This window comes from Talaromyces stipitatus, genomic scaffold, assembly GCF_000003125.1.
Source record: "Talaromyces stipitatus ATCC 10500 scf_1105507295527 genomic scaffold, whole genome shotgun sequence".
Classification (NCBI taxonomy): Eukaryota; Fungi; Ascomycota; class Eurotiomycetes; order Eurotiales; family Trichocomaceae; genus Talaromyces; species Talaromyces stipitatus.
The window spans coordinates 42,107-55,397 of NW_002990114.1; the positions used below are offsets into that span (position 1 = coordinate 42,107).

General features: G+C 41.6%; 3 protein-coding genes across 3 annotated transcripts, besides 4 other annotated features; 1 reads left to right on the forward strand and 2 right to left on the reverse strand.

The window, feature by feature from the left end:
• Positions 1-2,568: 2,568 nt before the first annotated feature.
• Positions 2,569-2,746, forward strand: TSTA_080810 (uncharacterized protein; the record flags this gene model as incomplete). Its single annotated transcript, XM_002477766.1, has 2 exons — positions 2,569-2,697; positions 2,723-2,746. 2 exons carry the CDS (start codon positions 2,569-2,571, stop codon positions 2,744-2,746), a joined length of 153 nt encoding a protein of 50 aa, XP_002477811.1.
• Positions 2,747-4,302: 1,556 nt separating this feature from the next.
• On the reverse strand, positions 4,303-5,481 carry TSTA_080820 (uncharacterized protein; the record flags this gene model as incomplete). Its single annotated transcript, XM_002477767.1, has 3 exons — positions 4,303-4,633; positions 4,853-4,896; positions 5,032-5,481. 3 exons carry the CDS (start codon positions 5,479-5,481, stop codon positions 4,303-4,305), a joined length of 825 nt encoding a protein of 274 aa, XP_002477812.1.
• Positions 4,306-5,868: a mobile genetic element.
• Positions 5,662-8,640, reverse strand: TSTA_080830 (uncharacterized protein; the record flags this gene model as incomplete). The annotated part of the gene is made up of 5 exons (XM_002477768.1): positions 5,662-5,965; positions 6,065-6,411; positions 6,436-6,729; positions 6,796-7,045; positions 7,430-8,640. 5 exons carry the CDS (start codon positions 8,638-8,640, stop codon positions 5,662-5,664), a joined length of 2,406 nt encoding a protein of 801 aa, XP_002477813.1.
• Positions 6,331-8,055: a mobile genetic element.
• Positions 7,846-8,640: a mobile genetic element.
• A 1,206-nt stretch (positions 8,641-9,846) lies between these two features.
• Positions 9,847-10,593: a mobile genetic element.
• Positions 10,594-13,291: the final 2,698 nt, after the last annotated feature.

The following is a 13,291-nucleotide window of genomic DNA, read 5'->3' on the forward strand; positions in this document are numbered from 1 at the left end:
TGCATCCCTAGGCAGGTCTGGTAATTCTTTTTCGATGATCTTATAAGTATGACGGATTATAGTATGGTATCGTTTAACAGTTCCTATTAACTAATGTGCTTCAATTGGTACTGTTTTCACAACTGTACCCAAGGAGAAAGTAGATTGAGAGAATTCCCTGCTTACAAAGTTTATTCCAGTGTCCATGACTATGAAGTCTAGTAGTTCTAAATACATATCAATCTAAATCTTCCAAAGCATATCCCACACAGTTCTTGCTAAGATATTTAGGAGCTAAGCAGCAGCATTAAAATGTGTTGCTTCATCAATGGCATATAAAATAGGTTTTCTATCCTTGTACATAATGTCAATAATAATAGAGTGGTTAAAGTTAATGTCTTCATGCAGTGTAAATTGGAATTGACCAGGTGACTTGCCATGCATTTGGCAATGACAGCAAAACTTGCGGATATGCTCAAGTGCTTCCTTATCTGCCTCATGGCCTGCACGTATGAGCACTTTTTGCAGTTTCTTGGTTAAGGGGTGCCTAAATCGGCGGTGCAAGCGCCTTAGTTCAATATCAGTAAGAAGGCATGGGTTATTGTCAAAGAATGTAATCAAATGGTTATAATATGTATATTTCCATATAAGGAATAGGTGACCAAACTGATAAATAACTGGTGTTATTTCTCCAGTCTCCTTATTAACAAGAAGATTGGAGGTGTTATCAAAATAAACTTTTAGCCTATCTAATTCCAATAAGAACATTAGGAATGGTGTCATTACTTCAAGCACATGGAATTGTATGACACTAATAGGTATTTATATATTAATTGATCCTAGTGAGTAGCAGGGATCGCCTTTACTAAACTAGACTACCACTGTTCCTGCTGTTATTATATCAAGATCAACGCCTTTGACGGTATTCTTGTACGCGAGATTTTGGCCATATCCAGCTGTAGAGGCTTTTGCAGCACCAATATCAATCACTATGCCTTTAAAGTTTTCCAAGGAATAGCAGCTCTCATTGAGATATACATGGCTCAATTTGGGGTTCAAGGTCTCATCAGTTACTTCATAGATTTTATATTTATCAACAGTCAAATTGGTCTTTAAGAATAATAAGGCAATTCGGTGTGAAGTTAAATGGTTTGCTAGTTCTATAGTGATTGACGGGCCATAGTCCATATTGTTGTTATTATTTGTAGTGAAAAACATAGTTGTAAATAGGGTAGACAATGCATCTTAGGTGTGAGATTTAAATTTGTAATTGTCTGTTAAAATAAGCTTATCTATAGTAGATATGAATTCCTCTAATAGTTCTTCATCGTCATCCTTGGTACCTTCATATTCTAGGATTAACTATTCAATGTGTTTCTTATAACTATTTATGATTTGGCGTTTTGAATTGTCTCTCTCCTCTAATGTATAACAAGTGGATCAATATCTAGGCTTTTTACATACAAAGCATTGTTTTTAGCCTTTTAAAAAAGATTGTTGGCATGGTGAGTAATTTCGATATGGTGAATAAGACTATAGGTTGTGGTAACGTCAGTCCATGAAGAGTTGATTAGTGTTAAGGGGTGTAGTGTAATTTTGTAGTGTTAAATCTTTATACTATCTGACATTTGAGCGTAAATCTGAGACGAAGGTGGCAACTGTAGGTGCTATTTTTGCAGTTGTAAATTGACATGCCGGATACGTGTAGGTTGCCCGGTAAAGTGCGTTTTTATAATATATCCCATTTCGTAGATCTCTAGGGAGACAATCGTACAAATGTTGGAATGTCCTTAGCATCAACTCAAGACACTTGGTAAGTGGTTTATCCAGGTTCTTGTCAATTATACTCTATAGTGTAGTTTAATTCCATTTAATCTGTATCTCGCTTTGAAATTCAGACCCTTCAAAGTATTCAACAATCCCGTCAACAGGGTCACGATTTGTTTCGTCCCAGATTTCCTTATATATATAGTAATAGTCTAAGGCTTGCCCTTTGAGCATTGTTGGGAAGGCAAGTTTGTATGCGTATGATATTTTTAGTAAGAATACACGTTGATAGTAATCATGGAAGATTCAAATCTTTAATCTGAAGGAGTCTTCATTCCCACTGTACTTGGTGCTATCCGTATACATCTTTGTGAGTTATATTAGTGCGTGAGAAACAGATTGTTGTGACAGTGCAAATAAGGTACAATCCACGTCATGTTGATCTTGATCTGGAGGTCCTGCTTCTGCTGCCATCTGAGCCTTTGTTTCTGGTGTAGTTGGTATTAAAGTAAACTCTGTTAGTGCTAGTGTATGAAGTTATTGATAGCTTCGAGATCTCATTATTATTCCTATAGTTCCTATGGAGGTTGGAGGTGCTATTTGTGGTATCTTTCTAGATTATGTTGTGTAATCACATGTCCTGATGATGCTGTGATTTGAAGGTTTCTTATATAAAGAAATTATTTCACCAAATTCATCATTTATATCTAGTGATTTGAATTCTTGGCCACACTTAGTATAATAAATGACTTCCTCTTCTGTCCACACATGACAGTTTTCTTCCTTAAGTACAGCTTCAAGACTGTCGGCTGGTGAGACACCATGAGTAATATCAACAAAGACTCCATTAGTTCGAAGTATATTGACCAGTTCACCAAGCTTTATAAAAGAGGCATTCTTGAGCTTATTCGCAGTCCATTTTTCAAAGTCTTGTTTGAACGCAAGCCACAGGTATGTGTTATAAACCTCAGCGTAGGTTTTGAGCTTTCCAGCTATATAGCTGTCAAGTGTCTTTCGATCCCTCCCTGTAGGGTCGAAGTCGTTGGGATCAGGGTTTGGCATCTTGGCTGTCGGTTTTTGGTTCAAATTGAGATCATGGGGTCCAAGATGTGTCAAAAATAAGAGGGAGGTTTTTCGAGAGTGAGGATTTTCAAGAAAATAAGGTGTAGTATTGGCTTGTAGTTTGGTGTCCAATCTGCGAGACTTAACGAAAAGCTCACAGGTTCGGTATAAAGGGTTCTTCAGTTGTGGGTGGCTGAAGAGAGAAGAGTGATGCGTATCCTGGGTCACAAGGACAGGATACGGATCAGGGAAAGTTGGATAATGAGGTAAAATCTGATCTGCGATATCACTGATTAGTGTTGGTTTACCTTCGTTAGATCGCAAGATCTAAGAAGGACAGCTAATCCAACAAGCTGACTGAGCCAGTAATACTGAATTCCTAATATTGCGACTAATCCTAAGAACTAGGGGGATGTGGGTGGTGAGATGTAGTTACCCTCCGTACGCTATAGCGCACGGATCAGCCGGTTTCAAAATGTTTGAGACTCTTGGCACGGATTTCTTCAAAAATGTCGACACACGTACATTTTCCTACATATTTTAAACTTCACGCGAAACAACGTGCTAATACGTGTAATTTTATACAAAATCTCGTGTCAAATTTGAAGCCAAATTCGTTTCTAATTTGGGGAATTCGAATCGCGCGATATACCAAGTCATGGAGCTGCTAAACCGACCTGCCACTAAGAACATTGCCCTTGAAGCAGGTCAACAAACTCGCCAGCTTATCCCACGCCCTCTTTCAAATAAGAGCAACGCCTTGTCTGGCAATAAAATTTCCCAGATTGGACGATATTTACGCCTGGGTTGGAAATGTGAAGCTATCGCAAGCGCCTGCAACGTTTCAAGAGCCACTATCTTCTGGTATCAAAGCAACCTCTTGCGGTATGGCAGCCTCCGGAAACCTGCTTATCGAAGCCTAGGACGAGCAAGGAAGCTATCTCAAGCAGACGAGGATGTGACGGCTGGTGCTGAGGCTATACAGAAGATGGTGAGATTTGCTGACTTGAGAGGTCTGGACAGAGGTCACGTGATCAGGGTTGGGTGTCGGAACTAAAACGTAATACCATTTCACCAAAAAGGACGCCCTTAAAGGGAATTTGGTATTTTTGAGGTATTTGCGAACCGTTCCGTAGTTCGACTTCTGTATCTGTTAATGTGCTGGTTGTTGTTATTGGTAATCTAAGCTAACTACAGCTGTGCTGACCCCTTTACGGAGGTCACATGACTCTCGGAACATAGTTAATCCGCGCCGGAGGGAGATTCACGGGTGTAGCACGCTGACACTCCCACTCATCCAGGATCTCACCAAAGGCGTCAGATCGGCTAGGTTCCTCCCACTAGATCACAGGTGATTTTAATAAGGGAAAGAGAGAGTAAGAAAAGAAGAGAAGGAAAAAGAGAGTATATACAGGCAGTCCTAGGGGAAAACCTCCATGCAAAACCCTGTGGGATGAAAAATTATGGAGGAAACCAGGCCAGTTCAGGTACATATCATATCGATTTCATTCCCATCCCTTTTACATGACGTTTATGCAATTCCTTCGGTAGTGCTTTCGTCAATATATCGGCCGTCATTTCTGTTGTACAAATATACTCCAGACGAATAAGGCCATTTGCAATAGCCTCACGTATAACGTGGAAACAGATATCGATATGTTTTGACCTAGTAGAGGGCGAGTGACTAGGTTGATTTGCAGTTGCAATGGCGCCTTGGTTATCACAATAAATTATGTTAGAAGGCATTGTATGTTCTACATACTGAGACAGGATAGCAAGAATGAGTTTCCAAAGCCAGATAACCTCATATGATGTAGTTGCCAGTCTAACATACTCAGCATCATGAGTTGAGCTGGTAACTAAGGATTGCTGTTTTGATTTCCATGATATTAGGCCGCCATTCAAAAGGAATATGAAACTAGAAGTTGAACGTTAGTTATTCAAATCAGCGGCAAAGTCAGAGTCGCTGTAGCTATATAAGACTGAGTCATTGGAGTATAATTTGCAGTAGGCGATGCCCAGGTTCTGGGTGCCAGCCAGATACCTAAGTACACGCTTGAGCGCTGCGGCATACTTTATACCTAGTTTCTGCACAAATTTGGAGAGGCAAGAAAGTGCAAATATAAGATCAGGTCTTGTACAAATCATGAGATAGATTAGCGCTCCCACTGCAGCACGGTATTCCAAAGCATCTGTTTTGTTTAGACTTTCTGCATTAGTTACCTTAATAAGTGGGTGCTTGGGATCAAGTAGAGTTGCAACAGGATTCATGGGTGCGTTGAAGCGCTCGAGAATTCGCTGTATATATGCCTTCTGATGCAATATCACTTTGCCATTCCAATGTTCAATATGGATGCCTAAGAAGCGCCTAGGTGTTCCTATATCTTGAGTTTTAAATTCATTGCAGCATTCTTTGATGAATTCCTCAATTACATCCTGGTCACCAGTTAGCAGGATGTCATCGATAAATAGGAGGAGTATGAGGAATTTGTTATCCAGGCTGCGAATGAATATAGCTAGCTCAGCATCGCACTGATAGAAGCCTGCTTTCAATAGGAATAAGGTCATCCTATCCCACCAGATGCGCGGAGCTTGTTTAAGTCCATATAGAGACCAGCGCAGTTTCAAAACATATTTCTTTGGATCTAAATCCATGCCTTCTGGTATCCCCATATAGACTTCAGAGTCTATATCGCCATTTAGAAAAGCGGTGATAATATCAAGATTGCGTAAGGACCAGCCATTGTGCACAGCTATTGCCACTAGGAGTCAGAATGCAGCTAATGAGGCAGTTAGGGCATAAGTTTCCATGAAGTCTACTCCAAAGCGTTGGAGGAATCCCTTAATTACCAATCATACCTTATAGCGAATGCCTTCATCAGGACTCGGTTTACGCTTGAATACCCACTTGCCGGGGATTGGCTTACACCCTTTTGGCATCTGACTGATCTCTTGAACTATCCAAGTTCCATTCTCTTCATGAGATTTCAGTTCTTCTTGCACTGCTGGTGGCCACCTAATCGGATCCTGGAGCAAGGCATCCAAATAGGAGAGAGGATCTCCATTGTGGTCTGTTTGGATCCTCTCTGCTGTTTGCCAGGATGGGCAGGAGAGCGACTCCATGCCTTGCACGATCAAAGCAGCTTCCACAAGCTCCCTTGTAGTATTGTGCTCATAGATTTTAACGCAGGTGCCAAATACAACGCTTCCTCGTGGATTGTAGATGGGCTGGCTATCCATTCAGAGTGCCAGGGACTGGGGGGAGTCCAATGCCCTTTGGGCTACATCTGCTAGTTCCATAGGATCTACTGGCTTTGCAGGATCTTCCGGGTTCACAGGATCTGCAGGTGGTTGGGATTGCTGCAGCCAGAAGGGGTTCATCAAGGAAAATGGTACACTTGATACATTGAGAAGTGCTCCCGGTACTGACTGACCAAGTACAGTATTGACCGCTGAACCAGGCAGATTTCTTTTATGTGCAATAGACAGTTTAAAACTGGCAGGGCGTTTGAGCCATGGACCAGGGAAAAGGTCTTCATCAAACTTGATTTCAGAGTGATTGCTTGTTTGCAGAGTATGAAGATCAAGACATTTATAAATAGACTTTGAGTCTTATATATAGCCTACCATCATGGCTGGCCTGCAGCGAGGATCAGAGCTCGAGCTGCGGTGCTCCTTTCGAAGGTGTATCCAGACGAGGCATCCCCAGGGCTTCAAGATTGTAAGAGGTGGTTGCTTCTTATATAAAAGAAGGTGTGGGGATATATTGCCTAGAGTAGTGGATGGCAGGATGTTAGTTAGAAATACCGAGGTGGCCAGGGACTCAGCTTGTAGTCGGTAGTCATCTAGGACACCAGCACCAGCTCTCATAGAGCGTTCCATATTCTTGATCGTCTGAACTTGTCGTTCCAGTACACTATTCTATTGCTTGACACCAGATGTAGAGATTTGGTGAAGTATTCCGTATTAGCGATTTATTTCTTTAACCATGCTATTTATGAATTCACCGGTACCACCATCAGTTCGCCATGACTTGATTATAGCATTGAATTGAGTTAGGACCAAGTTTATAAATCCTTGTAGGAGAGGTGTAATTGCAGGAACATTCTTACTTGAGGCAAAGTAACACCATGCATAGCAAGTGTAATCATCGACCAGTAGTAACATATACTTAGATCCACCAAGGGAGATACCGTCCAAGGGGATAAGGTCGGCATGCACACGGTTGAATGACTTGCTGCAATGTTCAAGCACAGGAGGGTGCGAATCTGCCTTCATTTTACCTTGTAGGTATGCTGTGCATGTAGATAGTTAACGCGGCACAGATAAGTTCATGAGATCTTCCACTGATCGAAAATTTCAGTGGCCTAGGCGATTATGCCATAGCCTAAGTGTACTAAATTCTCTTGTATGGAGAGCTCGTGGGGCATTCACTAGAGATACAGGACTTATATGCATTTGATAAAGATCTCCATGCTTTGAATTGGCTAGTTGAAACCATGCGGAATTTGAGTCGCCTTGCTGCTGTATGTAGACAATGCCATTTTCAATAAGAGTAGAGTAGCCAGCTCGATCAAGGAGCTGCAAGGACAGCAGGTTCTCTGCTAATTTTGGTACGAACCAGACGTTGAGGACTAGAATATAAGGCCCAACTTGAAGATGTTGAGTACCAGATCCCTCTGCATAGATCGTAGTATTATCTCCAAGGTAGATCTCTCTGGGTTCAAGGAAATGTTTGTAGTCCTTAAGGTCCAATTTGCTATTGCAGAAATGCTGTGTAGCTCCAGAGTCCAGTATCCAGCTGAGATAGTCTTGTTGTTGGATCTCACTATTGATGTAGGATGCTCTTGTAAGAAGAAGATGAGATGGATAACTGTAAGCGTTTGACTCAGAGCTTTGAGACTGGGAGGAGGAGAAATTTGCCTGCGGAGGTGGAGGAGCCAGTAGAGGTAGCGGCTGAGGCGGAGGTTGCAAACTGCTTGGCTGTTGAACTAAGTAGGCACGACCTCTGTCAAGCTTTGCAGCGCCAGAGTCTAGTTGCTGTTGTCGAATATGACAGTCACGCTCGTAATGGCCCTCTCGTTTGCACCAGTTACAGATAAGTCGCTTATTCCGAGAATTTCGATTTGATCGTTCACGACGGTTTGAATTTGAGTTATTGCCTCCATTACGGAGGTTCCGAGAGCTTGTTCTACGGTTCGGACAACGGCCTCGAGTTACTAGGGCTTGGCCAGACATGTTATCACCTTCAGAAGAGGAATCTTTGATATTGGCAAGCAGGTAGGTCACTATTTCAATGAAGGGAAGGTTCAATTGTTTTGCCATTTGACCTTTGGTCTTGTAACAGTCAGGGAGTCGATCCACAAGAATGTGAACAGCTATATCTCGATGGATTTTGTAAGAGGTGTTTTCCAAGGAAAGAAAGATATTGCGGAAACGACTTGTGTAGGTAGAAATGGTATCCTTTAGCTCCCACTTATTATTGTGGAATGATTTGTATTGAGCAATTAATGGGAGAGTTGTCCCGCGGTCGCAGCCAGCCTTGAGTGAGGACCAGAGGTCTCTTGGGTTTGTATGGCCAACTAGGAGCTTGCGACATTCAGGGGACACATGTTGACGGATTTTGGTAAGGTTTTCGGTTAACATTTTAGCAATATCTCGATTGACATTAGTTGTAGGGGGTGGCACCATCACTATAGATGTTGGATCGATGTACTGCCATAGATCGTAGAGGATAAGATGATCTTGCCAGTATTCACTCCAATCAACCCAATTGGAGTAGTCGAGGATTGGGAGCTTTTCACCAGAGGTAAAGGTGTTAGAGGCAGACATTTTTTTGGAAGAGTAGAGGAGGTTGTAATCGAAAATCAGAGTCGAGTCTGGGTACTCCTAGGAGCTATATTTAAGCCTAGAAGTCCTTCAGACAGTCGGTGAGACAGTGAGACGGTGAGGCCTGACATGTCGAAGAAACAGTCGATCGTGAAGTTCTTGATTTCCAACGTAGGTCTTGGTGGCTTCTTGACCGACATTTTGACGTTTGTTGTAGGTGGCTCTCTGAGTTGATTTGTCGCGATCCTTGACTGGTGCGGTCGTATATGGCCATCTTGTGACTGGATTCGAATTAGGAAGTAAGTCAGGTCCAGGTAATCACGATAAAGCATCTATAAAGCTCAGATTGAAGATGCGAGGAGCTCATAACCTGTTAATGTGCTGGTTGTTGTTATTGGTAATCTAAGCTAACTACAGCTGTGCTGACCCCTTTACGGAGGTCACATGACTCTCGGAACATAGTTGATCCGCGCCGGAGGGAGATTCACGGGTGTAGCACGCTGACAGTATCCTGCTAGTCACGTGATTTCATTTCCAACATTGGGTATTGGAATCTTTTGGTACTAGTCCGAACGGGGTTAGGCTCTGATAGGAGCGTACAATTTGGGTGAGGAATAATTGACTCTGATTTGCACACTCTCTAAAAACACAGCTAGCTACGCATCTTGATCCTCTTTATATACACAATATAGTGGCAAAATAGCAATCCTGAATCCAAAAGTAGGGCTGTCGATATTGTGCCAAACCTGGGATCGGCAATTGTGTTTTTCTGGGGATTCACCGATTAGTAAGGTTGTCCAGAATGGGATTAGCGTATCAGATATCCAACATTGGGCGAGAAGGGGCACGTGAGCGCGCCACTGATATCTGGGACCAGGGATAGCTTCATGTTTACACTCCTTCCTTTTCCTCCTGTCGGAACGTGAATATCAAACCCTACACGTTTTGGCACCGGATATAGTTAGTCTGACGCGGCACGTGCGTGCCGCGTATATCTAGCTAGCTATCCCCGTCCCCCTCGTTCTTGGGGACAAGTCACAATATTAGGAATCAAGATATCTTCATATTGTCAGGCTCATTAGGCCGCTTCGTGTTCGCGCCTTACTACCGTCTATGCTTCGTGATACGGACCGTAGTTAAACCAACACCTCCCTATGCTTAGATTTCTCGTATTAGCTTCCAAATAACATTTGATTGAGCCTTCACAAGGATGCTGTTTTTGAATATCTCCTTCATGAGAGCTGGTGGCAACAAGATGAAGTCAGATCCTGGTTATATTATGAGCGTGGTGTGGATGTTAGTGTGCCAACAATATCTCAATTATTTAAGCGCCGTAAATGGTCAAGAAAACAGCTTAAGCGAATCTCGTTAAACTGGAGTGAACCTCTTTGCCGTGCCTATCTTAATGATATACGCCAATTTGCAGCGGATGATCTTGTCTTTCTTGACGAGTCGATATTTAATGAGAAAACGGGCTGGCGTCAACACGCGTATGCACCGATTGGAGATAATGCTAAAATAGATGCAGATATAAATTAGGGCAAGACATGAAGCATCTGCGCAGTAATGACGCTGGAGGGCTATCTTCCCTGTACTAGCATAAAAGATGGATATTATAGTATTGGTGACTTTGCGGATTAGCTTGAAACAAAATTGATACTAGCACTCAGCCAGATACACTGATTCCTAATAGTTATTGTTCTTGATAATGTCAAGATCCATACACGCGAACACATTAGTCAGATTATTGAGAGCGCAGGACATCTTATTTGATATTTACCACCATATTCACCCAATTATAACCTGATAGAACTCACCTTTAGTATTCTTAAATTGTGGATGAAAAGGAACTGGATTTTCTTACGTGAGATATGCAGCAACTATGGTGAATTTATCCATCTTTCAATTTAACAGAGTCGTTGTGATAGATTCGCCAGAAAACACTTTAAACATGCTAGGAATAGAGTGTATATTGAAGAGAAAGAACTCATTGAATTTTATTAATTTCTCGCGCAGTATGAGGCAGATCTAAGCGTCAACTTATTCAGTGAATAGTATTAAATATTCTTAAAGTAATCAAACAAAGCGATTAAATGAAATAATCTAATAAAGTAATGTATTAATACCTAGAACTTCATCATATAGTTGAATTTCCACCTCCTAACGCACCTAGAGCTATGGCTGCAGCATGTTCGTCGTGGACATGGCGTACGAACTGCCTATACTGGCGTAACTCTCTCTTGAAGCCTCTTGCCAGACCGTCTGAGATGCCTACCTTTATTGCATGTTGATATGCCGGGGTTTTATCGTCTTCCATTTGCCTTAACTCTCGTATAGACCAGTCATTTGCAAATATGGTCGATTAAGCATCTTCCTATTTCTTCTTCCTATCTTGATTCTTGATTGAGTTGATTTTCCAGGTGAAAAATTTGGCAAGCGTGTCATATTTATCCTCATTTGAATCTATCGAACTAGATGACCTCGGGCGTGGTGTTGGTGTAGCGGGAATAGCCTCAAATCATGTAGGAGTTTTATTAATTTTAAATGATAGTAAAGAAGGGCTTGTTGTTGATCTTCGAGGCAATGAATAAGCCATTTGATGAGGTGTTTGTGTTAATAAATCACGCTGTTCTCACAGTAAATAACGACGCTCTTTCTCCTTATTATGATGTTCCTGTTTTTCCTGCATTGCTTCCATCTATTCTATCAATCTATACTGCATTTGTTACTCATATATCTTTGTCTGCATCTCTATAAATTGCTTCATGATCTGGGCATTATTCTTTTTAACAGGTTGTCGAGAATCTCAGTTTATCGAACCTTGTTTTTTCGTCCAATACTGCTTCAACTCATCTGGTGGATTTTCGATGGTTACACCACCTAAAGCTATCCGATTGGCCCAAAGCTTATGCTGAGTAGCAAGGATATTATAGTGCTGAGTATTGTCTATAGGATCAGGGAAGCAAAAGTTATTATAATTCGTACAGTTTCTATTATTGCATTGATATTTCTACATCAACTGACGTTGGAAATTACCAGCTGTCAATATTCGGTCTCGTCTCGCTTCACGGATTGCAGCCTCTTCCAATAACTAAGTGGTACGAGTAGAATGGATTTGTGTCGGCAGTACAGGGGGCGAGCGTAGAATAGATATTAGATCCTGGGGTTGTTGAGCTGTCGATATTGCTGTCCTTTTTTTCTTTGATATAAGCGCTTCGCAGGCCACTTTAATCTCAAAAAGAATGCATAAAGCTATACTGGGATGAGCCTCTCATTTATTATCAATGAGATCTAAAACTTTGAGGGTCTCGGTGATAGAAAAATCATCAAATTGATGGCTTAATTGTCTTCCATAACCAGACATTGATTTCACAAATGCCGTATAAGTTTCAAATGTAAAAGGTTCGTCATTAGTGTATTTAACAATCTAGTCATGGAACTGATCTTCTATAATACCAAGATTAAATGAATGTTGAGTCATATCATGGAGTGTTTGACTGATGACTTTTCGCTTGTTAATATAGACTCTCAGATCAATGCCAATCAAATAATCACGCTGGCTGATTTCATGATTAAATTTATCCTGGATATCAGATGTGTTGACAATACTAATATCCTCCTGGGCCTCACGAAGAGCGTGCTCGGCGACCTTGATATGTTGTTTAGCGCTAAGTTTTTGAAATCCTCCTTCGTGTTATAAAGGTTTGTCGCTACTATCTCGATATCCAGTGAATTAAATGGTGTTGACTCGCTTAATGGCGTATCACGCAGCAGGTGATTCTCTTCTTCATTATATTTACTGTTCAAATAATCAGCCATATTCCAACCTGGAGGTCTACCTAGAACTACCACGGGAAGATCATCATCCTCACTAACGCTATCTTTATTGTTATCGGTTTCCTCATTAGTATCTATTTTCAGGGATGCAATAATAGACTCATCCCTTGGTGCATTAGATTGTGCGCGGAGAGGTGTAGTTTCCACTGAACTGTCTAGAGCGTCTCTCAAAGACATTATATCGAACCGTACTCGCTTTGTAGATGGCGTTTTGGAAGGAGACCGTGTAGTAGATTTCCTTCCTGAAGGTGCTGGCCGCTTGCGATGACTATTTGACTTCTTTGCAGCGTCTTGACGAGTTTTCTGTATAGTGGTTTTTAATATTATTAGCGCAGGTAATCCGAATTCCTCTTGCCGCTCCTTCATGCGCTATATTTAGTTCTGGGCTCTAGTTGGCACATAGTGCCTTTCATCAAAACTCTCCCCCGGTCGAATAGAACGTGGAATATGAAGCGATCGAAGGTTGTATGGGTTCGTTGTTGGAGGTTGCTGAGAGGCAGTGGCATCCTTGGAGGCGCGTCGAGGTGGCATGGTTCGATATCACAATGTTCGGAGATTTCCTAAACTAGAAATGACTTTGTTTTCAAAGTTGACATGAGATTTTGTATAAAATTACGCGTATTAGCACGTTGTTGCGCGTGGAGTTTAAAATATGTAGGAAAATGTACGTGTGTCGACATTTTTGAAGAAATCCGTGCCAAGAGTCTCAAACATTTTGAAACCGGCTGATATCCCATTCCCGCGCCGAGATAGGTAAGATTGCTATACCGACATCAATATTTCCACTATAAAGACATCTTTGAGTATTGAGCTTAAC